Here is a 26,654-nt window from a genome sequence, read left to right as displayed (position 1 = left end):
GAAACTCCTGCTTAGGTTCTTCAAGACACTGAATAGCCCAGTGCTGGAAAGCATCAGCCCAGATGAGAGAAGAGGAGTCTTTGGGAAGATGTGCCTTTCTCGATTAGCTGGCTGGGAGGAGTGACACAAAGCAGCCAGGTCCTCATTCTGTCCTTTCCAGGAGGCTTCAGCAGGTGCATGGGTTTTATATACTCAGCTAGACAACATCCAACTCCCAAAGGGGGAAAAGCAGGCTAAAGAGAACGTAATCCACTGGGAATTTCAACTGAAAACGATTACCTTGAGTATTATGGATGAAATGTGGCTGGCTGAGGTTTAAGTCTTCACTTCAAAAAAGACACTATTCAAGAGATTAAGGTAAACATTTGCACTCAATTATATTAGTTTCAACACTGTACTTACCACAGCTTTATCCTACACAGCATACTGGGTTCAAATTTCCAGCTGACTGACCCCAGTAAAGTATGTTTTGCACCTTAGGGTCACAGAGAAGAGTCAGAGAAATAGGGCTGGAAGGGATCACCAGGGGTCATCTAGTCCAACCCCCTGGCTAAGGCAAGATCATCCGTATTCGAACCATCCCATACAACCATAATCTAAACTCTACATAAGACTACCCTCAACCTTGACACAACATAAACCTAACACCCTAACCTGCTACAGGTAAAGTAGGGGAACCAGGGCAGACAATATCCTGCTTCTATATAATGTTGTCAATATACACCCAAGAGGCCCTGGGATGATGACCATACTCCCTGTTACAGAGGAAGGTAAAAACTCTCATAGTCCACACTAATCTGACTATGGGGTAAAACTCCTTCCTGACCCCAAATATGGCGATCAGTCTGGTCCCTCATGATCTCTTTCTGGGTGGAACACACCATTAAACACAGTAGTCTGAACAATGGTCTGTGCACCAAGAGTGGTCCACAAAGCCCTTCCTGGTGGCCACAACACAAAATAGACACTTTGCCCATGAGCACCTCTCTCCTCTTCTGCAGAGTGAGGATATTTTAAAGCTGATGTTAGTCTCTGCAGTTCTGTGAATGTCATATCAGCTTTGTCTTAAGACTGTAAGCTCACGGGAGCAGAGCCTGTATCTTTATGCGAGTTTGTACAGCACCTAGTAATATGGACTTCCCAGTCCTGAATCACAGCAATGAGTAATGCTATACTATAGGTAATACATGTCATAATTGCTATGGAAACTCAATTGAAAGTTGTTCGATCTTCAGAACATATGTAGCAACAAATACTGGCTCCCAAAATCCATGCCAGAATATGGATAGTATTATCCTGCTCGGAATAGGTTAGGATCGTGGGACTGAAAGGAGCCTCCCAAACCACCAAGTCCAGTCCATGCTTGTCCAAAGGATCCATGAGAACATCCACTCCATCCTTCTCACGTTCCACAGCCACAGCGCACCCCACAAAAAAATTATCCTCCAGCATGCCACAGATAATCAGAGCAGGCACAAAGGTACTGCAGATGCCCTTCCTTTGTTACGTTAATGTATAACGGACCTCAGGAAGAAGACCACACTTCCTGCTATAGAGAAAGGCAGAAGCCCAGTGGCTCTTGCCAATCTGAGCCGGAGGAGTCTGAACGGAAGGACAATAAAAATATCATGAGGGGAAAAGTTCCTCCTGCCTCCTAGAGGTCAGCAGAAGCTAAGACATAGCACTGCTGGACAACTCCCATACAGAGATTGAGTTTCCTCTCAGGAACACCCCTTTCCTATCACACTAGCCCTTGCATGAATGAGTCCAGCTCCATCTTGAAGCAGGTCAGATTCCTTGCCCTGAATATTTTTTTTTTTTTTTAATAGAACACGATTTTAAAACTACTCTGATTATTACAAACCTTCTTCCAATTTCCAGTTGAAATGTTTGTGACCAGTTTGCAACAATTTCTTCTTATGCCAATATTGTTCTCACTTTTCTACCCCCTTCATTTTCATCCCACAAAGGTATTTGTAAAAAATCAACCTTCATTTTGCCAAGCTAAGAGAGATCTTTTAAAATCTCTTCTCACCAGTCAGTGTCTTCATTTCCCTCACCAGCCTAGCAGCACTTCTTAGTACATGTCCTAATTTTAAATTAATCTTTTTTGAACACAGGTGACCATGAAATAGGTCTTCTTGAAGAATGAGATGCCTAGACACTGAGGCAGATCAACACAATTATATGCCCACTTGTACTCTTGTTCACATCAGTACAAGCAAGCCAAACAGGTTGACTATATCCTCCTAGTCTTGCTTGTATTTTGGAGTGAGAATAAGAGTTTTGGCTTCCTCTAGCTAGTGACGATTTGGGTGTTTGAAATGCAATAAAATTCAAATCAATTTACTTGCTGGTCTACAAAATCCTAGACCAATTAATTTGAAAAGTGACATCTCTGTACTCTTCTGTCCTTGGAAAATGCAAACTGTGAGCTTAGTTTAGCTAGTTTAAAGAGCAGTATGGAAGGACTCTGTTTCATTACACAGACTCAGAAGTAGAATTAGGCATTACACTATTGTCACAGCCCCTTTATCCTATGAAGCGCAATGAAATGATAGTGCAAGACTTTACATTAGATTGCTTTCTGATAAACTTATTAACCAACGGTTTAGGCCTAACATACTCCTACATCTGGTAGCACACAGTCTTTTGACAAGATCCAAAGAGTAGTTAGTTGGTGCATGCCTGCATCTTCCTACATCTGTCAAAGCCCACTTTGCATTTAAATTGCCTACACATACGACAAGAGCCAATAGTGATTTGTAGTATAAACATGTCACTATCAGAAAGGCCTAGTCCAAATCCCATTGAAGTCAAAGGAAAGACTTGCACCAACTTCTACAAGTTTCACAGGGTGAAGTTATCTGACTCGACCCCTCACCGCTTGGGAGTGCCACAGGACAGAAGTGTTCACAAATAACTGAAACTGCAGAAAGAGTTTAGCTAAATACATATGTAGAGAGCAAAGATACAGTAGCGGTGCCCATGAAGGCTGCTAGAAATCACGCTACTCACTTCTGCTGCTGCTATGATACAGCCCAGTCATTTAGGATGCTGGGCATGCTCAGCTCCCAAAGTCTTCAGTCACAGTAAGTCACTTCCACACAACTCGCCCATCTTCAGTGAGAGCCAGAACTCAGCACCCGGCCGGACTGCCCCCTAATTGTACAACTTTGTAAAACATGCAAATGCAGTCATTTGCTTTTTACCCTCAGTGCATCATTCAGTCCTCTCTCAGGCAAAATTACCACTGATTCACAGTGTTGCCTAAAGAAGAACTAAAGGCTGCAGGTTTTGGCTCATGATTGAATGCGGTATTTGCTTTATCTCCAGAATGCGTTTTTGCCATTTGATTTGAGTTCCTTTGCCCTAATACTTCAATGGATTAGGAAAACTGGACTGGCTTCATGTTTCACTTGCTTATTCTGTCATTTGGAATCATTTTCGAAGGACTGCATTTATATATATATGACAAGATACAGTCCCCTCATGTTACAATTAAAAACTGTTGAATTCTGAAGTGCTACATCAAAATGGTATATCTTGTTTCTATAAAAGTGGGTAGACATGACAGTGATTGGCACTCTTTAAAATCCCAGTCCAGCAAAGCACTTCAGGAAAGGAGTAGTCCTATTAAAACAGAGGGGATTGCTCCTGCGTTTAAAGTCACACATTTAAGGGCCAGATATTTAACAGATTGATTTTGCTGACTATATTACGTACATATATAGCTTTAAATATCTGGTTTTACGTGCTGAGATAGACTGGCATCTAATAGTTCGGATAGGAAAAACAAAGCACACCAAGCCAACTTGGATCTGTTCCCAAAGACAAGTATTACCTGAAGGAAAGGAGGCTGCATGCATCTTTAAATTGTGTTTTTCCAAGGTGAATTTAGCCCTGAAGATCACTGTTATCTGAAGCCAAAGTAGCAGCAGTGAAAGCCTAACTAACATGCACCAGCCTAGTGGGAAAAATCAAAACTTCTCATACCTATTTCAATCCTGGTTGAGGCACTTCCATTTGATATTTTACCGACTCCTGGCCCATTCCTACAGTTAGCTCCTAAAACATCCAGTTAAGGCTCATTCCTAGCAACAATAAAGAGGATGTGGAGAAGCTATAATGCAGTTTCTCTCAACCTGTGGGTCATGACCCAAAAGTGGGTCACAAGAATATTCAAACGGGTCGCAAGAAAGTCCCAAAAAACTGCAGAGAAACACTGATTTACCCTTGCAAGCTGGCAGCCTATGAGAAGCTGCTTGGAGCGTTTGGAGGCAGCGGGCAAACATGCATCTGCATATGCACACACACATGGCCAGCACGCAGCCAGGCAGGGTGGTGGGAGCAGCCCCAGCAGCTGGATGCAAGTAAGTGTCTGGGGAGTGGGGGTTGGAGCTCCAGGACTTGGGGGGGCAGGAGGAGCGTGGAGGGGATGGATGTGGGGGGGGAGGGGGAAATGGTGCTTGCCAACACTGGGGGAAGGTGGCTTGGTGCCAAGGCAGGAAGTTGGCGGAGAAGGCACCTGCCCTTCCAGTGGCAGAAGGGGGTGGAGGGGAGCTGCATGGCTGGGCCAGTGGCACTGAGGCCGGTGCCTGTACTTGCAGGGTTGGGGCGGCTGGGAGATGTTGCATGGAGGGTGGGAGGGATTGTGACTAGGCTGCCTGGCATGATGTGGGAGCCCCAGCCTAGGGGAGGGGACAGCCCAGAGGGGTCCCTCCAGCCCATGCAGGGGCTGGACTTGCTCCACTGCCACTCACATAAGCTGGAGCCATTGCACTTCAGCCTAAGCAGGATTGGTGGGGGGTAAGGGGCTGCGGATTGGGAGTGAAAGGCACCAGCATGGCCTGGGGGGGGAAAGGAGCAGGGGACTTTGGGAGTGAGGAGCACTGGCAGGGCCAAGGGGCGGTGGGCCAGCAATATTTACAAATGGGGTCTGGCATAAAAAAGGTTGAGAACCACTGCTATAAAGCACAGCACAGACCTCTGCTTTCACTGAATGATTGAGGTAGATCAGAAAAATGAAAAACGCCAAATGTACATTCACAGATGACAAAGTAGTAGTAAAGCCAGCTCACAATTTATATGTTGCCAAGGATTCCAGTTGTCAGACAATGAAAGAAAATTTGATGATTTCCATCCAGTCCCACAATTTAAATCCCAAGCTAAAGCAAAGAAATAGGAGATTTGAAGAAAGCAGGTCCCTGTGCCTGCCCTTCTTGCCCTTGAAATAAATAGAAATTATCCTGAGAAACAGGCATTCCCAATTCAGAGAAATCTCCCTTTTCTGAATGGTCCCCCTTGAGTCTCTGGGTAGTGCACAATGGGAGCCTGACAAAATTTTTTTCTTTTTAGATAATTTTAAAATGATAAATTAAGGTAAAGAACACGATGACAAGTTGTAGAGTTTGCGTTTACGTACGGCAGGGAAATTCTGGCAACAAGAAGCTATGATAGAGACAAGAAATAAGCAAGATTACTCTTGAAGATTGGAAGGAAATGATGCTAATCACTGTAGCTCGGGTTATTTTAGAAAAAGGTTTCATTGCTGACAGCAGACATCAGTAGCTGGTGAAAATGAAACAGTGCTGAATGAGGGCTCTTTGGCTGACAGTTAAGCTATATACTGTACTGTTGCTGACACATGTTTATAGCAACAGGTCATTTTTCTAGTATAGACAATCCCAGTGAATAAACACAAGCACAAGCCTCCTTGCTGATTTTGGACTGCACATGAGTTTTGCAAAAGGAAACAGATGCAAACGGTTTCACAAGGAGGTTCCTTCCCAGTTCGCACATGTACCTGGAAGTGACTGGGATCGAGAAAACTGAGAGAAGCACTGTCTTCATAGCCAGCCTATAAAGCGCAAAAGAGAAAGATACTACAGCACTAATCTGCCTTATCCTTCCATGGCACCCTCAGCACGAGGAGGCTTCATCTCCAACAGTAAATCTTGGGGGTAACATTGGCAGGGGACCACAGCTGTCACTCAGCTTCACCCCAGTGTTCCTGGCCGGAAGGGCCTGATGAGGTTGGATGATGCTTTCCAGGGAAGTAGGCAAATTCTGTCCTATAAGAACAATCTGCAAAGCCATTTTCTAACTTTTAACCTCAATCTTGCTGGATTTCCCATAAAGAGAGAGCAACTGGCCCCAACGGTATCAGAAGAAGTTTTGTGCATATGACAAGTAACGCTATTAAGAGAGCACAGCTATGGTATTTCCTAATACATATGTAAGTAATACTGAAGTACAGAAACGATCCAAAGGATGAGAGGGCCATGCACCATGGATCATATTTATTTATAAAGAACAATCCAAGTTGAGAATCTAGGGCTAGAGGTAGTTAAGTACAGGCAGCCAATCAATAGGACGTGAATTGAGTTCATAGGAACATATATATTAAAGGAAGTTCATTCTTTAGAGTAATACAGGTCAACAGGTTGTGCCTGACACTAAATATATGGTCTGAGCTTGTACACAACTGCAAGCTAGTCATCCAGAATGCCCACTGGCAGGATGATTTGTCTCACTGAGTCTAATAATACATAAAAGCTCTGGGTTTGTTACAGAGCAAGCAGTTTCACAGCAACCTGGTTCCAAAATAAGATGTAATGTGATTCTAAAAACAAATCTTAAGGGAATATAATTCAGCTGAAGACCTGAGGGAGAGTTTTGGTACATTGTTCTGTCACATTAGAGCAGGATTTCAACTCTACAACATGAAACCCTGCAACTCTTGTCTATTTTAAGCTTCAGGATTTGGGAAACTAGAGCTGCTTGCACCATCTTCAGGTATAAACCAGTACTACATGTCACAAACACACGCTTATCTACCAATTCATTACCACGCTGCTCAAGGGTAACAGCATTCGATTGAAGATGCCTGGTTGTCTTTGCTTAGAGCCTCAACGATCCTTCCATCAAACATGACAGCCGAGTTGTGTTACTGTAGCACCCAGGAGTCTTAGCTATGCATTGACACTCCTTTGTGCGAGGCGTACAATTAACAGCACTGATTTCTTCCTCAGAAACTTCTTCCTCAAATAAAATGGGAAATTCCCATATGGCAGGAGAACAACTTTCAAAACAGAAGCACAGATCTGAATAGGTATCAGTTTTCATTTCCTCATTACTGATGTCATAACTGGTTAAGATCACTGGGCAGCCAAGACTTTAAGATGTCTGAATACTGAGTTAGGTTGTCTTCTCAACCTGTCTACCCCAACCTGACTCAGTGCCCATTGATGGCAAAGAGAATCTTTTCATTGACTTCAGAAGTCCTAATATCAGATCACCAAGCATCAAAACTATGTCATGTATATCAGTACACTTTGTTAAAAGGCTACTTTGATTAGATGATGCAGTATGATAAAAATTACCCAGATGACCTTCAAAAAGAGCAATCAGCTACTTTAAAAACACAAAACTAATAACCTTTTAATTTATTAAATCCCATACAACTATCAATTTTCACTTTAAAACATCAATGGGACTTGATTTCAGCATTTCAGAAAGGAGCCCGTCCCATCTCTATTTTATTGTGTAAAAGAATTTTGTCCTAAAGTCGCCTAAATGTAGGCTCCCTTGGGATGTGATATTATGCTCAGAAATAAGACTATGGAAGAATGTATCAACTTCCACTGTTTATTTTGGGTCAGTCCTACTCACTTTACTTCTTTTTATCCTAGTATCAAAAGAACAGAATTATAGGCAAGCAAGCTGAATTTTATTCAAGCTCACATATCATCAGAATTGTTGAGTTCTGAATGTAGAAATTATATTACTACAAACTAGAAAGAATAGAGTATCGCATCCCAGGTTTGGTTTGCAGGGCTAGCAATGAGAATAGTTTTATTTACTAGCTAAGAAAATCTGACATGAAATGACTAAAAAGCAGCTCCATAGTGCCAGTTTTAGAACCACTTTCATAATATAATCATACTTTCACTTAAATCTACCTGTTGTTCCCCTGGTCTGGCCTGAAAAGTGAGCTCAAGTAAATCTATGTAGACTGCAAAATAGCTCTTAGCAAGTCACACGACTTGTGTCATTGAGATTCTTTAAAAAGTATGTAACCCCAATTAATTCATTCTCATCACAACCAAGCCGCTATGATGCGTCTAAAAGCTTGACTGCTCGGTGCTGCAGGGTCTCTCTCTTAGGAGACCACCTTCCAAAAGTAATCTAGCTACAGCTTTCAAATACGTTTCACAAGTCTTTGGAATTTGACATTTATCAGGTGAGAAAGACGCGAGGCGCACGGCCTCACCACGTGCACTGCGAGGATGTGGGCTCGCTGTGGGATACAGCCTGTACAAGAGAAGGGGGTTCTACCACATAGGAAGAGGATGGATTGACACAGGGTCAGAGCTGTTTATTAACCTTGATAATGAATTTTGCTAGATTCCAAATCCCATTGCATTTTTTAAATAAAAATTAATATTAAACAGTGTTGCTTTAACAATTCTTCTTTGCTCTTCTGGGAAGTATTTTGACTGAAAACTTCCGTTTATTTTAAGCAAGTCTCCAGACTAGGGGGAGGGCACTTTGTCTCTGAAAGCTTGTCTAATGTCTCTCCCAACTATACAGGTGGTTCAATAAAAGGTATCACAAAAAAACCTCTGCTTCTTGCACGCTTCCTAGACCATCGCAACTACGTCTGCACAAAACCAATCAAGTTTATAGGAACATGTATGTTGAAGGAGGTTTAGAGTAACATAGATCAATGGATTGTGCCTGACACTAACATATGGTCTGAGCTTGCACAGAGCTGCAAGATATTCATCCAGAATGCCTGTATTGCATACTCAATTCATCAAAATGCCTGAAAAATCAAAGTTGAGATGCAATAATGTACAATATTTCATTTTAAATAAAAGAATACTTTATTTTAAAGTATTTAAAGAAAACGCAAGGATTTCTTTGAGTAATATCATTTATTGAACCAACTGCATAGTTGGGTTAGTGTCAGAGAAGCTTCTGAACATAAGATGTTCTTCTTCAGTTCCCTTATCCAACCCAGTCAGAATTACACAGGCCAATAAAAGATATCACCCAAAGAAATTCTTGCCCCTCACGTAATTCCTGTCCCATCATGACAACATTACTCCAGCACTACCAAAGTATTTAAAGAAACGCTTATATAAAAACCCAATACAGCTGGTGTCTACTTTTGGATTTTCACTTCCATAACCTTATGAGGCCTGAACAGTTTCCCTGACTGTGACACACAAACATTAGCCAAAAGGGACTCAGGTTAGGAGCTCTAACAAGCAAGGGCTTGATAGATATTGCAGCTCTCCTAGGTATTCCAGGAGAAGTCCCTGAGCTCCAGGGATCCTGGTTTTCTTAGATAAAAAAAAACAAAAACACAAATTCCCTGATAAAACCCCTCCAAATCCATGATTAAAATGAAACACTTCCCTCCCCCTCCTCCTCTTCCTACCCCTCAAGGGGCACAACTCCATGCCACTGCCCCCACTGCTGCCAGATGGGGAGGGGGCACTTTGCCAGGGCAGTGTGGGGCTTGCAGCAGCAAAGAGCTTCCCCACCTGGCCCCACTTTGCCATGCCATGCCAGGTCTTGCCCGCTGGGCTGCAGAGGCCCTGGGAGGGAGGGCAGCAGGGCAGGAAGCCTGAGCCCACAGCAGGAAGCCCACCCCCTCCTTGCACACAAATCTGAAGAGGTACATGCCCACCCTGCTCTCCCCCCTCGCCAAGAGTACACACAGTGATGGTGAGGCAGCCCCTCTCCCTGCCCCCTGGACAAGCTGCCCGCAGTCCCATCCTGCTACACGCCAGAAGCCTGAAGACCATATTCTGGCCCCAGGCCCCAAGCCTCATGCACTGCCCAGTCGGGCAGCAGCCCCAGCCTTGCCCAACTCCCTCCCTTTGGAGGCCTCAATCCTCCCCTCTCCCCCGCCAACATTTTAGTCACAGAAAAATATGGATTTGGGGTTAAGGATTTTTATTAAAAATAGGGATTTTTTTAATATGAGAAAACAGGACCCCTGCTGATGAACATGTTCTGAGGGCCCCTAACTTATACTGTAAGCACTGAATACAGCGTGAAGTGGAGAATCCTGCATTACCATCACTTAAGAACATTGTTAGAGAAGGAGAAAAGAGAAAGAAGGGGCACAAATTTATATAAGTGGTGTTTCATTTTCATGGCAGAAAATGGTGGATTTTGGGTTACTTTTTTTTTTTAATCTGAGAACTAAGGATTAAAAAAAAAAAAAAATCAGAGAACACCAGAATCCCTGTTCATCAGATAGGGTCCCTCCAGAGACTTTGGTGAAGTTTATGTGCCTCCCCACAACCAACTCACATTGTAATTAAATAGAGGTGGGAGTTAGATGCCTCAGTGTTCAGACTGGATTGGTTCCAAGCATGCATACAACACCCATGCAGGCATCTAGAGGACTTTTCAGTCCAAAAATGAAGATGCTGAATGAATTTAGGTACCTAAAGAGTTTTATGGCTACTGGAGTGGAGCCATTTTAGATCCTAATTACTTAAATCACTTTAGGCCAAGGGACCTGTCCATCAATATCACTAAGATATTTCAGAGCTACACACAGCAACATCAAAACACCTTTACAATTCTGAGCCCTGAACTTAATGGCTAGTTTAGGGACTTTTATTTTTTTGAGAAATCCTATCAAACAATGACTTTTAAGTCACAAAAGCTTAGTTCCAAGAAGGCTTAAATCAGTCACTTTGTGTTTCAAGATCTAAAGGACTATTTTTTATTTATAGAATAGACGGCCAGCAAAAGTTCTGATTGTAAGATGGTATCAGTGCATGTATCTACACGTCCTATTAGCATAGAGCAATAAACTCCGGTGCATATGACAATGGAGTTTATTGCTCCCAGGTACTGCATTTGAACGTGTGCCCCAGACCACAATATGTTGAGCAGGGTGAGAGCAGCCCTTGCTGGCCGAGGGTCTGAAGGGTCAGCCTGCCAGCCTAGGGCTGCTCTGACCCAGCTCAACCATGCCGCAAAGAGGCTGGCTGGGGCACAAGTATGCTTCAGTGTGGGGCTAGCCAGGAGACAGCTTCCTCACAGAAGCACCCTTGTGCCCCAGCCAGCCCCGTCAGTGTCTGCACATATGCTGCTGCACACTAAAAAACTCTGCCATAGGATAGTACTTGTATTTACAAGTATTAACCTGTGGCAGAGTTGAGTAGTTTTCTGCAGCCTAACAGGACCATATACGTAGACACTAAGACTTTATTGTGGAGCTAATTAGGCAGCTCCACAGTAAACGTCTCATGTAGATGCACCCAGTATATCTGTGGTGTTCACTAAGTTCCAGTAAGCTCCTAGAGCCTTGAAGAGACACTTTAAAAATAAACATAAAAAATCAGAAGTATATAAATGTTAGTCCGCAAATAAAACACACAGAAATAAAAATCAACAAAATATGAAGCAGAACAGAGAGGAGCACATACCCCTATAAGTCTCTTTGAGAAGTGATCTTCAGTAGGGGACCATCACTGAGTGTAGTTGGCAATTCATCTTGAAAAAAATCATGCAACTGAGGGAGAGCAAAGGTTCCTGACATATGCAGGTTAACCAGCATCATTCACTGGTTGGGAGGCAGCTATTCTTGCATTAAAAATAAACATCACAAGAAGTTCTGCAACCATTTCTCTAACAGCTGGGTCACTGATACCGTCTCTGGCTAAGAAGTATGGCACGAAAGGCTGTTCTGAAGCTGGCTATGTTCCAATGATATGACCGCGCTGCCATGGTTTTCTTGACTAGTGGAGCATTTTAATATTTTAATATGCAGATGTATCTGCCTAGGTTCAGGCGTCATCTTCCAAGCCTGCACAGAATAAACACAACTTTAAGTAGGCAGTGCCTAAATGATCAGTGAAAGGCAAGAATTCTTGCAGGTGATAACTTTTTTTGGACCAACTGTATGCCTGGTATGCAAGCTTTCAGGTATCACAGGACCCTTCCTGAGGCACAAGAATTCGTCCCCATATCTCTTGAACCATCACCTATCACTAGTAAAACATAAATAATCAGTGTCATTACATGATTTTGCCAGTCAGTGTAAATTGTTATGGTTATCCATGCAGGGTGAAATACTTCCTTGTTCAGTTACTTACAATACGGCCTATAAAAATGTAAAGTTCTACCAGAATCCTCAAAACACAGCTTAAATGGGATTTATGGTTTGTGAGGCTGGGAGGATGACAGGAAGCTCATATGAACTTTAACCATGGAAGAACTAGTGCCCCTGATCGGTGTGGCAGGACTATAAAAAGTTCAGATTGTGTGAAATGCAACTGGACTCCTTTTAGAAGTATGTACTCTGGGTTTCAGGTTCTGGAAAGCAGTCTGCAGGTAAAGGAACTAGTAAAAAACTAATTTCAGTTGACTCTGAAGAACTTCTTGACAAATGTGATCCACATAATGAGTGTGTGTTTATACCTGCATGCGGCAAAGTCACCACAACATTGTTTACTCTAATGAAATAAATACGTTAAATAAATTAAAATAATTTTGTTGACATTCAGAAAACATAACAAGGCCCTTCTCTCAGTTTTCAGTACATTATATGCATTTTATATCCCAAACGTAGCTATCAGCACCACAAATACGGCCTCTATAGATTGCATACAGAATTTTATATTGATTCGTTATTTCTTCCGTTTATCCACAGGGAAATAATACAAACTGTCAATCACTTCCAACATTTCCCAATAATAAATTCCCAACAGAAGTGTCCTGTTTTGTGATTCGCTTCTAAATATGTTTGTTCCCCAAAACATTTGAGACAGGTGAGCTTTCATTTTAATTTATGTTATGAAATTTTAAAGCATAAAAGTAAAGGTGAATAATTTTCTTGTCAAGAAAACTATTTAAGTGGCTCAGTCAATATAGCAGGTGCCCAATTACTGAGGAGACAATCTGTACGAGATAAAATGTAGTTAGCTGTTCTGAATCATAAAAGATGGAAGTGTCTACTCGCTTCACACAGAAATGAAACACCCTCGCAGTTGTCAACACATCAGGAACATGCATCATTTCATCAGTGTGGTCAGGATCTTTTTTACTTTCCTACAATAGCATAAACAACATTGGTAAAAGAATGGCTGAGATTTTCTAAGGAGCCGGCTGAAGCAGTACTTCTCTGTTTCCAGGTGAAAGACTGCTATGCAGGGGCCAGCACAAAGTCCATCCATCACTTCAGCCCCTCTTAAACCCCAGAGCTGGTAGCTCAGCTCCAATGAAGCCAGCGGAAGAACTCTCCTGCTGGCCTTCAGTGGATGAGATTTCATGCAAAACCTTACACGCGATTTACATGGTGCTTTCTGCTTTCCTTGTGCTGCTCTCTGCATGGGGGAAAGTTTCACCTTTGGTCTATACCATGCTCCAGGTTACACTCTAGTGGAGAACTAGGTGGCAAAGAAATTGATAAACATCTTAAGTGGAACTAATAATGAACAATTAGCATGTGCCCCATCTGCACTTACTTTACTACAGCAGGTAAAGAATGGGTCAAGCCCAGAGGTACTGTGTATCTTCCTGAAATAACATGATCAATTTCTTACTTTTTCTTGATCTGGAGAAAAACTTGATGCCCCCAGGAGAGGTAGATGGGTTAGAACTGGGGGAGGACTCTTTGGAGGAGGACCTGAAGATCCCACTGAAGCTCATTCGGCGTGGGGAGCGTGGGGGAGACTCCTGATACGGGAAGGGAAACACTGTTTTTGGTGAGCCTGGGCTATGCTTAGATCTCACAGGGGCAGAAACAGGACTGGAGGGTCGATTTTGGAGCCCTTTTGAGAAAAGGCCTTTTGAAGGGCTGCCCGCGTTGGAGCTCTCTTCCACCTGAGGAGGAGGGAAAAGAAAACAAAAGGGAAAACATTATTTCAATCTGGTTTGTTCTGTTCAAGTTTGTTCTAGTTTTTCAGACCCTTCCTCTATAATGGCATTCATCTAATTACGGAGGCATTAATAACCCTCCCAAAATTCACAGATCACCCTGGAACATTGTCAGCCCAATGTATTTCTAAGTAACCAAAAAAAAAATCACAAGCAACTGTAATTCACCCCTGCACAAATGGCAACCTAAAAGCTTATTGAGGGTATTTGGTACACATGCCATGTGGAAACCCTGACAAAGGGATTGATATTGCTCCATTTGCCTCAGGCTGGGGGAAATGAGACAAAAATATACAACGGTCTTGGGAACGTGGTATTACTTTAGGTTTGTGTTATGAAGGAAAGGCCTTAATCCTGGAAATAGGGAGCAAAAGTTCTTGCTTTCCAGTGCACATATAAAGTTGACACTACCCAGTGACAAGCTCTAGAGATAGTAATCTGCACTGAACTTCAATCGTCTTGCGGTCCAGCGTGGGCAGAAAAAGTCTGAGTTTAAGGAAACATCCCCAATCTTTATCTTTGTTGCCCTCATCTCAACTTACAGCTATGAGTAGACAGCTATAACCTGGCAGTGAAATAGTCATGTTCTCATTAACACAGAATCAGCCACTCTGCAGTCCCTGCCTTTCTCCTCAGTTTATACCCAGTTCAAGCTGCTCACCTGCTGTGTGCAGAATCAAATACAAATATCATACCTTGACAAGAGCTCCATGCTGTTGGAGCTGTACAAGCACATGCAAGGCCTGTACAACAGCATCAAGTGATAGACTGAAGGTTGGGGAGACAGATACAACCAAATATGCATGAGTGTTGCACACACTCACTGCTATATGAATACACACACTTCCAACCACTCCAGTGCTCCAGAATGTCTTTTTTTTCAGGTAGGCATCATAGAAAGAAGGGGGCTAGAGGGAAATACCATGTTTTTGAGGAGATAAAGTCATTTATAGGACTTCTGATTGTAATGTTATGCAGAGGTGTCTTCTATACCAAGAGGAAGGGAGCTCTTGTGATTAAGGCACTGAACCAGGCCTCAGGGAGATCTGGGGCTGTCGGTCACAGACTCTGAGACTCTGTGCAATCTTGGGGATCTCCCTTGATCTTTCCATGTAGCAAGGTTTTCCTTGCCTACGGTCCAAGGACAAGATTTGTTTAACTTAGATGTTGGGGCAGAGACCGTCTTTATGATGTGCCCTTGTCCAATACAATAGAAGCCAGTCCCTGATTGGAGCCTGTAGGCAATATCATAATACAATAAACAAATATTAACTCTATTAACTTGTGGTGAATAACTCTTTAAAAGCTTGTTCATTTTATAGAAATATGACCGTATAATTCACATTACTAATCTGTCTGAAACGACATTCCTCCTTGCTTTATTTACAAGTGCATAGTCCCTGAGACAACCAGCTCACATAAGACAAACACTGATATGAATGGCATGTTCCTTGCACACTTATTTAAATTGACTTGCAGCCAAATGTATTAACTGGAATTGGGGTCAGAGGTACATTTCTACAAATCTTAAGATAAAGCTGCGACTATTATTACAGTTTAACATCATGTCCAACTAGATGATTTCAGCAATGTTTCACCCTAGTGACAAATGCACAAAATATGTAAAGTTTAGAAGGTCAATACATTTTGTGCTATCAAAATATTATATGCATCATTTTTGCCTACACCATACACAAGAGTTTTAAATGGTTTAGTACAGAATTTTTTTTTGCGCTAAATCAACTGGAGAAATCCGGGGACAAAAACACCCGAACAACCCTAAAGGTCAGAGATTTCCTAAGTAACTTCTGTATCCTGTGTTAATGTAAGTTAGGTATGAATGCAAATTGTTCTCAAATACTGTGCAAAAGCAGCAGGATCCCTTCTTGATTTCAATCACCACCATTTCTCCTACTCTAATTATGTTAAGCAGCTGAGTTAGGTAACTGTTTGAGCACCAGGGGGTTCCTACTAAATGTGCATTTCTGTGCTGGTAAATTAAGGGAAATTACTGCAAAGAGCTCTTTTGTAATAGTTCTGTATATTCGTAACATACTGGTCACCTATAAAAACCTGTAGTTTGGCTTGGATATTAGGATACTATTATTATTTGAGGCTAACTGCTTGGTAAGTTTCAAAAAACTTAGCAAGACTGAGAACAGCAGCAACAATTATATTAACAAGACTATAAATAAAGTCACAAGATTTCAATCTTTATGCTTCAAGGCACAAAAGGATCATCAGCTGGAGTCAGGAAGAAAATTTCCCTCTGTGGTATCAAACTACGTAATCTGATGCATTTACGAGACGAGGTTCATATTTCTCCCTGGGAAGCATCCAGCACTGATTACTGCTGGAAACAGAATACAAACTCGATGGGCCATTGGTCCATTCTTCATCCACTTTGCAGTATATTTCAAAAGGTCTAAATGGCAGTTAGGCACCTAACTCCTACCCATGCCTTTGAAAATCTAACTCGGTGCCTGCTGTGATGGAGATACAGTGAAAATGTCACTCTCTGGTTTTTCTCAATAGTAACCCTCTCCCCGCTTTTTGTGTTGGTGCAGGTAGACCAGTAGAGTGTGGTCCAGGTAGAGACACAGGATGTGCTTTTATCTATTTGGTATATGCCGCTGTGGCTTATTCAATCCTGCCTGGATAATCAAGCATTTGGAAGAAGCAATCCATGAACACAAGGGAAACACAACAGAAACGAGTGCACAAGGGAGGGCCAAGCAAATAGGAGAGATGGTCCTAACTGCTGAGCAAGACAAGTTAGAGATTCAATGAAAAACAGAAAACTCCCTTTGTTGATCACATGGTGGAAAACTCTGAATCTGAGCTCCAGGTATGACCGGGGTGCTCCCAAGCCTTCAAACCCCCAGGTCATACCTGGGGTTGGAAAAGAGGAAAAGGGTACATTTTGTGGCTTCTGTAAGGCACAGCAATGTTCTCCAGCCCCCTGCAGACCCATCTTTGTATTCTGGATAAAATGTAAAATGATTGTTCAAGATTGCAAAGTAGTTTGCACTGGACTTGGATATTAACCATGGCATCCGGGCCAAATTGCAACTCAGGCAACTGCATTCTGAGTACTTTTAAACCACGCTCCCTTCTGTCATTTCACAATCTCTTTTCTCTCTTCCCATCCTCACTCATCAGGTGGTGTCGCTGTAAACTGCCAAGCTGATTTCATGTCCCGTACTAGAAGTGGCGGTACCTTAGTGCTGATGTAGTTTCTCTAGATCAGTGAGTCTCAGTCAGGGTGCCATGCCAGCCAAACTGCCTAGGATGCCATGAGATCTTCTTAAGGGTGCTATACAATATTAGCACTTTTAGATGTACAAACACCTACACATGATTTGTAAGGTAACTCAGAGGCTGCATCCAGATGACTGCGGATGTTTGGTTCCCTGGGGACAACGGGGGACCTTGAGCTGCTGCTACCTGTCCCCAGGGGATGCCTGTGCCATGTACATGAGAGGCTACTCCAGGGTGGAGTAGGGGAGGCTGGCGGCAACAACTGTGCTGGCCCTAGCAGCCTTACCTGGGGTCGAGGAAGCTGCAGCTGCAACACTCCCTCAGCTTGGAGCCTGGCTGACAGCTCCTGCGTGCAGCCATGTACAATGCCCTGCTTCCCCCCTCCCCCCAAGGTTTTTTGACCCCTGGATCTCCTGGGGTCAAATCCTTCCCTCCCCCCCGCCCTGCACTGCAAGGTAGCAGCACAGGAAACGTCTGAATGTGTGGTATGTGCTCAACCGCGCCCATCTGGATGCAGCCAGAGATTTCAAATAGGAATCCATAGTCTCAAAAGCATTTTAACCTTTTGTGGCCTTTCTGAATTTTCTGCAGCAGCAGACTTGCTCTATTATTTTTCTATAGTTAAAATAAGCACATGCTAAGAGCTTGCATTTTCCAAGGGGTACCTTGAATCTAACAAGGGGAGCCTTAAGTCTAAAAAGCTTGAGGACCACTGTGATATATAAACAGTTTGTGAAGCTTCTGAGATCCCTCAGCATTTCAGGGATACTGGTTAAGATTATCATCCAGATAAATTCAGACACCCCCTCCACCTGGTTCCACCCTTTCTTCTCCACTGAAACTGCTCTCAAGGCCTCTAGTGACCAATTTATTATTCCTTCTTCATTTCCCCTAGCCTTTCCTTGACAGTTTCATGGTTCCTTCTCCTTAACATCCCATTATCTTCTGTATTTTGGGATACTGTCCTCTTTCAGGTTCCCTCTTTTTTCTCTACTCACTCTTCCAGTGTCACTGCCTCCCATCATGCCTTATTCTTCTCCTCACTTGTAGGTGCTCTGCAGGCTCTGTTGTTGGCTCTCTCTTGCTCTCTGTCTATGTACTATCCGTAAAAAATTCCCTCTAGCAGCAAAGACTTAACTACTGCCTGTGCACAAGGGATGCACAAGTCATTTTCTCCACACCTGATCTGCAAGACATCAAATATTTCTGTCTAGATGGGGTCCCGGACTGGAAAGAATGTCCTGAGAAACTAAGTCCAACCTCCTGCTGTTGCAGGTCTCCGTGTCATAAGATCCTTTTCATTAACTGATCATGGTCCATCTCGAAACTAGGCAGGCTGTTTGCCCCAAAATCACTACTGGAAGGCTGTTCCAGAATCTTACTACGTTGATGGTTAGAAACTTTCATCCGATTTCCAGCCTCCGCATATTCATAGCTCGCTTGTACTCACTTGTTCTTGTACCAACACAGGCCTGCAGCTTAGAGACATTTGCTCCCTCCTAAAGGTTTACATAGTGATCCTCCTTTGATGGCTCCTACATTTGTGCTCTAAGCAAATTCAAAAGCATGTTCCCACATTGTGTACCATACTCACTAATAAAAAAAATATTCATGAAGGCTTGACCCAAGACAGATCCTTGAGGAACTCCACTAATAACCTCCATCTATCTGAGCTTTCCTTTCAGCACCGCTCACATCATCTCCCCTTCAAAGAAGTCTTCAACCACTTTAAAATTCTTTTCCTAATCCTCACTGTAACAGGAGGCGTATTGGGGCCCATCTTTGTGTGGCCTGCCCACCTGTTTCTGGGCTAACCACCCGCCTTCTCGCCGGCCAAGCCTTGATCTTAATTGATTCATTAGTTGGTAATAAGCAGGAGGCTGCCCATTTTCTGCCCCGCTGCTAGGGAGCACTATCTGTGGCTCCATTCCTCCCCTACACCACAGCCCGAGCCTCACAGATGACATCATGATGTTCTCATACACACCAGTCCCACACGATGGGCCCAGAATCCCACTGTAGGACCCCACCTGGATTCCTCCCCTTCAGGCGGACTCTGCTACCATCATACCAGGCCACATATCTCCCTGCCACCGGTTCCCCTTCGGGTGTGGTCCCCTCACTGGGACCTTCAAGCTCACACTAGCCCCAGCCCACCCCCAGGCCAGTTGGGACCCCAAGCCCCTCTCTGTGGGGCTCCTTGCCTTTCTGACTCTCCTGGTCCTGGCCCCTGCCTGGGCCAGTCAGGGGAAGCTCTGGCAGGCCTTGACCCATACTCTTATCCCGGGGTCCCCCTCTCTGGGTCCCCCTCCACAGACGTGGGGAGCTGGGGTTACCTCACACCATTACTGGTGCATCAAGGTCTCACAGGGGACTCTCACTTCCCCCCGGGGGAGCAGGTTGCGGTGCTATGACCGGTGTTATCTTTGACCCATGCTCGGCCTCCCAATGGTGGAGGACTTATTGGGGTCAGAACTCAGCTCTTGCTCTCTCTGGCTGAGCCCCCTTCTTCCCTCCACTGGGCTCCACACTGCCCTCTACCTGGGGCTTCTGATCACTGCCCCCTCTTGCTGTGGCTCCACAGCGCTGCCCCCCTCACAAGGGGAGCTTCTCACTGTTCTTCATGCCCCCTTCACTTGGGGTGTCAGGACTTCCCTCCTTTAGTGGGGCTCAGGTGGCCATAGCAGTGCCTGGCCCCAACTCTCCCTCTCAGGGTCTTGAATCCCCGCAGGGCTCAGGCAACCTTGGCCACACCTAGCCTCCGACTCTCCTCCTTGGGGCTTGCACCCCCACGACTTCCTCCAATAGAACACAACTCACCTGAAGGTGAGGGCTACGGGTTACAGCACCCCAACCTGCCTTTCACCAGGGTGATCACTGGCCTAGCATTTTCTGGGGGGTCCCCATGCCACTGGGAGCCCCACCAGGCCACCCACTCCTGGGAGGGTGTAGTTTCAGGTTGTACCCAGGAACAGGAGCCTCCTACCATCCCCTACAGCTCCTCCCTTACCTCCAGATGAAACTCAGCAGACCTCTGGCCAGATAGTGTTGTTACCTGACCTCCAGCAGCCAAACTGCCTTGTTTATATAGGCAGCCCTGAACCTAAAATAGCTGCCCTTAAAGTGACAGGCACATACAGTGCCCTGCCACACTCACCTTCTCCAATTTAAGTAATATTTTCCCATGTAATGAACTCATACTTAATGCCGTCTTGTTAACTTTCCTCCACTGAACGCACGATCCTTTCTGTCTGCCCCAGAAGCTAAGGCACTTGTCTGGATTTTGAGCCTCTTCTTACCTGAGTAGTTTCATAGTAAGTAGGGTCGGAAGGGACTTGAGCAGATCATCAAGTCCAACCCCTTGCCATGGCAGGAAAGAGTACTGGGGTCAAACAACCCCAGCAAGGTCATTGTCTAGCCTTGTCTTAAAGACCCCCAGGGTAGGAGCCAGCACCACTTTCCTTGAAAGTTGGTTCCGGATCCTAGCCGCCCTGACAGCAAAGTAGCACCTCCTGCTATCTAGCCTAAATCTACCTTTATTTCTAGTCACTCCTGGTAGTGCTTGGGGGACCAGGGACTCCCCCAATGCCTGCTGGTCCCCCCTGACTACTCTGTAACAGGCCACTAGATCCCCCCTCAGCCTTCTCTTGTGGAGGCTGAACATGTTTAGATACCGTAGCCTGTCCTTGTAGGGCCTGCCCTGCTGCCCCTCAATCATGTGAGTGGCCCTCCTCTGGACCCTCTCCATGTTGTCCACATCCTCCTGAAGTGCGGCACCCAGAACTGGACGCAGTACTCCAACTGCAGCCTGACCAGTGCCACACAGAGGGGAAGGATCACCTCCCTGGACCTGCCTGAGACGCATCTAGGGATACATAACAAGGTATGGTTGGCCTTCCTGATCACACCCCCACACTGTCAGCCCATGTTCATTTTGGCATCAATAAATGACTCCAAGATCCTTTTCTGCCTCTGCACTGACAAGAAGGGAGTTCCCCAGCCTGTAGGTATGGTGCTGGTTCTTCCCCCCCAGGTGCAGTACCTTGCACTTGTCAGTGTTGAAACCCATCCTGTTCTTATCCACCCACCCCTGTAACCTGTCCAGATCTAGTTGTAACCTGTCCCTCCCTGCCAGCATGCCCACTTCTCCCCACATCTTAGTGTCATCTGCGAATTTGAACAGGGTGCTTTTTACCACCTTGTCCAAGTTGCTGATGAAGATGTTGAACAGTGCGGGCCTGAGGACCGAGCCCTGGGGGACCCCACTGCCCACATCCCTCCAGGTCGATAAGACCCGTCCACCACCACTCTGGGTGTGGCCCTCCAGCCAGTTAGTGACCTATTTGACTCTGCAGGTGTCTATGCCACAGTCCCCTAGTTTTTTTTAATGAGGATGGGGTGAGAGACAGCGTCAAAGGTCTTCCTGAAGTCCAGAAAGACTATATCCACAGCTACCCCTGCATCTAAGGATTTTGTGACCTGGTCGTAGAAGGCCACCAGGTTGGACTGACAGGACCTGCAATTTGAAATGGCTGAGGCATGGAACACTTGGATTTTCGAGCACTTAGATTTTGTTATCCTTTCCTTTCCGTAAGTTATTTGAATTCAATTATGCTTCTTTACTAAATAAATAAATAAAGGCTTATTAACAAGAAAGGAATCTCCTGCGCCCCTTGATATGGAGAGTAAATATAATTAGAGAGAACACTCTAGGAAGGGGTCTGCATTTATTTTGTGCTCTTCTGCTGAAGCTCAGTAAAAGGCTCTTTGATAAACTTAATTGGATGATCCCCTCCTGCTGCAATAAAAGAGCTCACAGAATCATACAAGTTGACTTGATCACACTGGAAGATACTGGAAGGTCTGCACACCCAGGCAGCAAGTAGTTATATTCCCTTCTACTAGTTTTCTGGGTTGTGACAGAGAGATGGCAAAGCGTTCTACTCGGTGACAGAACTGTTACACCCCTAAAATAAATTTGAATAAAATATTACAAAGCTGGTTGATCTGGGAGTCTATTTGGGTCTCTTTTCACATCCCTAAGGATGACTGAGCTTTGGTTTCTAATCTTGGTTCCCAGAGGCAGCAGAGGCTGGGAATGCTTCAGAACAGGGGTAGGCAACGTTTTTGGCCAGAGCGCCAAATAAACCGCAATGTCTACTTTGTAAGATGCGCCAGCCTGCCAGAAAAACAAAACCAAGGTGGGAGGTATGGCAGGACACACTGCATATTAATATAGTTCAGAGGTAGGCCATGTTTTGGCCAGAAAAAACTGCACTGTCTAACTTGTAAGGTGCCAGAGTGCCAGCATGCCAGAAAAACAAAACCAGGGTGGGGGTACCAGGATGCACTGCATATTGATATAGTTAATAATCATAAATGTTGTTTGTTTGGGTTTTTTTTTTATGGTAAATACCAGGTTTTCTAAAAATTTGAAACCTGGTGATAATAAATAAAACTTCAGATACTGCTCTTGTTCTTGTGTATTCTGTTTTGTTAAGCATAGTGTGATGAGACAGAGAAAAAAGAGAAAGAGAGAAGAGACAGAAAGAGAATGAAAAGAGGGGGAAAAAAAGAGGAGAGAAAGAAGAGAAAAAAGGAGAGATGTAGCAGGGCACTAAGGTGCCTGCTACTGACAAGTAGTAATATGGGCTCAGCTGCCCATCACCAGGGCAGCACAGGTGTGGGTTGCCAAGACAACCAGTCTGGCCAGCTGACCAGAAGGGGGCAGGGCCTGGCCTATATAAACAGCCAGGCTGAGACCAGAGTCAGTTCCCCTCTGGCAGCCGAGGAAGAGGGAGCTCTGCTGGGAGTAGGCACAGCAGAGAAGCCTGATGGCCTGAGCAGCGTCTGCATGAAGATGCTGGGTGAAGGAAACCCTAGCAGGGATACATACGGAGGTTAGCCGGGCGGCTTGGAATTTCCCTTGGAACACGGGAGTGGTAGTTTTCTGTTTCGTTGTTATTGTTACACTGGAGGACCGGGTGAGGCTGTAGGGGTTGGAGGAGGCCTCATGGGAGCTCCCCAGTAGTGGGGGGGGGGTTCCTGGCACAGGAGAGGGCGCTGTGTTTTGGGGTGTCCCGGCCCCAGCGTGAGTGATATCGGGAGGAGCCCAATGTGGGCGCAGGCAAGGGGCCCCAGTGGGGCGCAAGACACAGAAAGGGGGTCTGGGGGCCAGGTAAGGCCCGCGCCGCAAGCCGCGGGGCGAGACAGAGCCCCGGTGCATCAAGGTGCCGTGAGCCGCGGGGCGAGACAGAGCCCCGGTGCATCAAGGCGCTGTGCCAAGGAGGCCAAGAAGGCAGCCTCCCTTTAACAATATTTACCAGCAAAGACGTGGCGGGTGAGATAAAGAGGGTGCATTTAGATCCGATTTGACACAGCAGGTAGGGGGCGCTAGGGGAGTTCACGGCACCCCTAGGTCGCGCTGCCACGAGAGAGAAAAGAGAAAAAAGAAAGAAAGAAAGAAAAGGGAAACAAAAAATGAGAGAAAAAAGAAGAAATAGGAAAAAAAAGAGAGCAGAGAGAAAAAGGGGAAAAAAGGGGAGAGAGAAAAAACAAGAGAGAGGAAAAGAGAAAGCAAAAAAGAGGAAGAAAAGTAAAAAGAGAGAGAGGGTGTCTCCCACTACTACCAGCTGCGGCTCGGGCCCACTGATCCAGGGCAGTGTCCTGCACAGGGAGGCAGCAACGCTCCAGCTGCAGCCACCAGGGTGGGGCTGCTCAAGCTTCCCTTATGGTCTGCCAGTGGGGGAAGCCCAGGCCCAGGGGTGGAAGGGCCCATCCAGAGCTTGGGCGCACACATGCCCTGTCCCACCCAGGCAGAGGCAGTACCAGGGAGCCGAGCACTGGGGCCAAGTGTTTGGGGCAGGGTCTGGGCGGTGCAGGTAGAAGCAGGCATGGGGGAGGCACTGTAGGCAGCCCAGCCAGGCCGGCCCCTTGGGAAGGCAGCAGCCGGAGGAGAGAGGGGCCATGTGAGAAGCAGGGGTGCCCCGGGGCTCCACAGACTCGCAGCAGGCAAGCAGGGGTGCCCAGCAGCACCCGAGGTGGGGCTGAGTGGCACATGCAGCTCCGCAGGGATGAGCCACAGCTGCCCTGCCTGCAACAGGATGCTGCCTGACCAGGGGAGCTGCAGTCAGGCAAGGCCAGGGCAATGGCGGTGGGTGTTCCTGGGGCCTGGGAGGCTCCCATCCACTCCTACTGTTCCCAGTGCACAGGGAGGCTGAGCGCAGAGCTGGGAGCCCCTCAAGCCCAGTGTCCTGCCCCGGCCAGGCGGTGCCCCCTCATGGGCAGGGTGGCTGCACCTCATCCTTGCAGAGCTGCGTGGGCCAGGCAAGGCCTGGCTCCACTGCCCGCCAGCCGCAATCCGAGCCCACGGAGCCCCGAAGCAGCCCTGCTTCCCATCCAGCCCCTGCCTTCCCATGGGGCTGACCAGGCCAGCCTGCCCGTAATGCCTCCCCCCCATGCCTGCTTCTCCCTGCTCTGCACCCTGTTCTGGCCCCCCCGGGTGGGATGGGGTGTCCATCTGCCTGAGCCCCAGCTGGGCCCAGGGCTCGCCCACATGTTGGGAGCCTCCAGCACAGTAGCCCTCAGCAGTGCTTGCCCGGGTCCCAGCCCCATCTACCTGCAGCCCCCTCCAGGGGCTGGGCCAGGCTGGGGGGCGGAGCCTGAAGATAGGGGGCAGGATCAGCAGAATGCAGACAGTGTCCCTGCCTGTGTTCTCCTGACTCCACCCCCGGTGCCTGTCACAGCACTGGGACCTGTGGCTGCTCCGGAGAGCCCAGACCACCAATTAAAAAACAAAAACAAAAAAAAAAGTTACATATAATTCTTTTTTTAAAAACAATTTTCTTGCACACTTCCTGCCGTGCCAGGGAAAATGCCACTAATTGGCACGCGTGCCAGGGGTTGCCTATCCCTGCTCCAGAAGCTCAACACAGCACTTAAGGCAAAGCAAGAGTTGTCTGTTCCTTAGTACAGACCTGTTGGGGATAGCTTTTTATAGGAGTCTCATCCAGATGAAGGGATGGGATTACTGGTCTCTCTTTCCTCAGTCACAGCAAGCTAGGCTGGGAATAAAACTGTTACAAAACTCTAGCATTAACCCAAGCATAACCACTCACCCAATCAAAATGATGCACAATGTTATGGGGAGCCAATTAGAGCACAGTGTCTGGGTCCTGCTGCCAGGCCCAACTTGCTGTCTCCCCCTGGGTGAAAAAAGCATCTAGGTGCCCTACTGAAGAAACTATTTCCAGCAACACATGCTCCCTGAGCCCCTCAAAGCATTCCCCGCAAGAACCGTAGGCTACAACTCAGCCCACTTAGCATCTGTTCACAAGACCTAGACAGAGATGGAGAATACTTAGTACAGGAAAACAGCAAGGGAAGAACCAGAAAGGCTAAATGTTAGAAACTGCTTTTAAAAGCCATCCGTTTGGCTGGTGGGAAGACTACAGGGGTCAGTACTGAGGCCTTGGGAAGCTAAACCATGGGGTCCCAGTAAGGGGGTACTAGATAAGGGTTCTTCAGGGGTGGATGAAAAGACGTTTTCTGGATACTGCCTTTAAGCCAACTGGATCTGAACAAATGGGATTAACAGCTTGAGTCCAGTACAGCATCGTAGTGTCTGACCATGATGGGAAACTACCACGGCTATGAGGACAAGCTCTTCTAACCACGTCACACTTCCTATCACCCTCAGCACATGCCTGTCTGGGTTCAGTGCCAGCCATTTGCTCATCTCAGAAAGATGAGAGAGATTTTAAAGATAGAAGGGGACCATTGTGATCATCTAGTTGCACATTCGGCACAAGACAGGCTGTAAGACTTGGCTGAATGAATCCCCATTTCAATCTTAGGGCATATGTTCAGGAAAAAATACCTAATCTTGATTTAAACAGTTAAGGATTCAAAAAGGAGAATGCACCATAGTCCTTGTTAAGTTCTATATAAGACTGATACAGAATTGTACATAGACCCTGGCCCCCCCCTCTCCTCTGTCTGCTACCTTCCCAAAGGGCCGGCTGGGCTGGCCTCCCCCCGTGCCTGCTTCTACCTGTGCCGCCCAGACCCTGCCCCAATCACTTGGCCCCAGCACTCGGCTCCCTGGTACTGAGAGACACGAAATGTACAGAAAAAGAGAGAGCGAGAAAAAAGAGGGGAAGAAAAAAAGAAGAGAGAAAAGAGAGAAAAAAGGAAGAGAGAAAGAGAAAAGGGAAACAAAAAATGAGAGAAAAAAGAAGAAATAGAAAAAGGAGTTGGTATAATGATTAATAACATCTACTTTTAAAACTTGCATGTTATGTCTAATTGGAATTTGTCTGGTTTCACCTTCCTACCACTGGATCTTCTTGTACCTTTGTCAGCCCAACTGAAAAGCCGACTACAACAAAATTCTCATTCCTAGGTAGGTGCTTACAGACCATGATTAAATCATCCCTTCTTTTTGTTAAACTGAACACATTGAGTTCCTGGAGCCC

The 26,654-nt window shown here is 45.8% G+C and overlaps 1 protein-coding gene across 3 annotated transcripts in view; it reads right to left on the bottom strand.

The window, feature by feature from the left end:
- The window catches only part of PRKAG2 (protein kinase AMP-activated non-catalytic subunit gamma 2), a 333,890-nt gene that overhangs the window by 212,796 nt on the left and 94,440 nt on the right, over positions 1-26,654 (bottom strand). For all 3 annotated transcript variants that reach the window (XR_016442380.1, XM_090047729.1, XM_090047730.1), the window contains one exon: positions 13,584-13,863. Coding sequence is in view for 2 of the 3 variants with exons in the window: in XM_090047729.1 (XP_089903855.1) it covers positions 13,584-13,863 (280 nt within the window). In the remaining variant the exon portion in view is untranslated. The remainder of the gene's footprint in view (positions 1-13,583; positions 13,864-26,654) is intronic.

This window comes from Crocodylus siamensis, chromosome 5, assembly GCF_052110815.1.
Source record: "Crocodylus siamensis isolate JL-2025a chromosome 5, ASM5211081v1, whole genome shotgun sequence".
In the NCBI taxonomy this organism is placed as follows: domain Eukaryota; kingdom Metazoa; phylum Chordata; order Crocodylia; family Crocodylidae; genus Crocodylus; species Crocodylus siamensis.
Note: the sequence above shows the minus strand (reverse complement) of the source record. Positions and strands in the feature narration are given on the sequence as shown.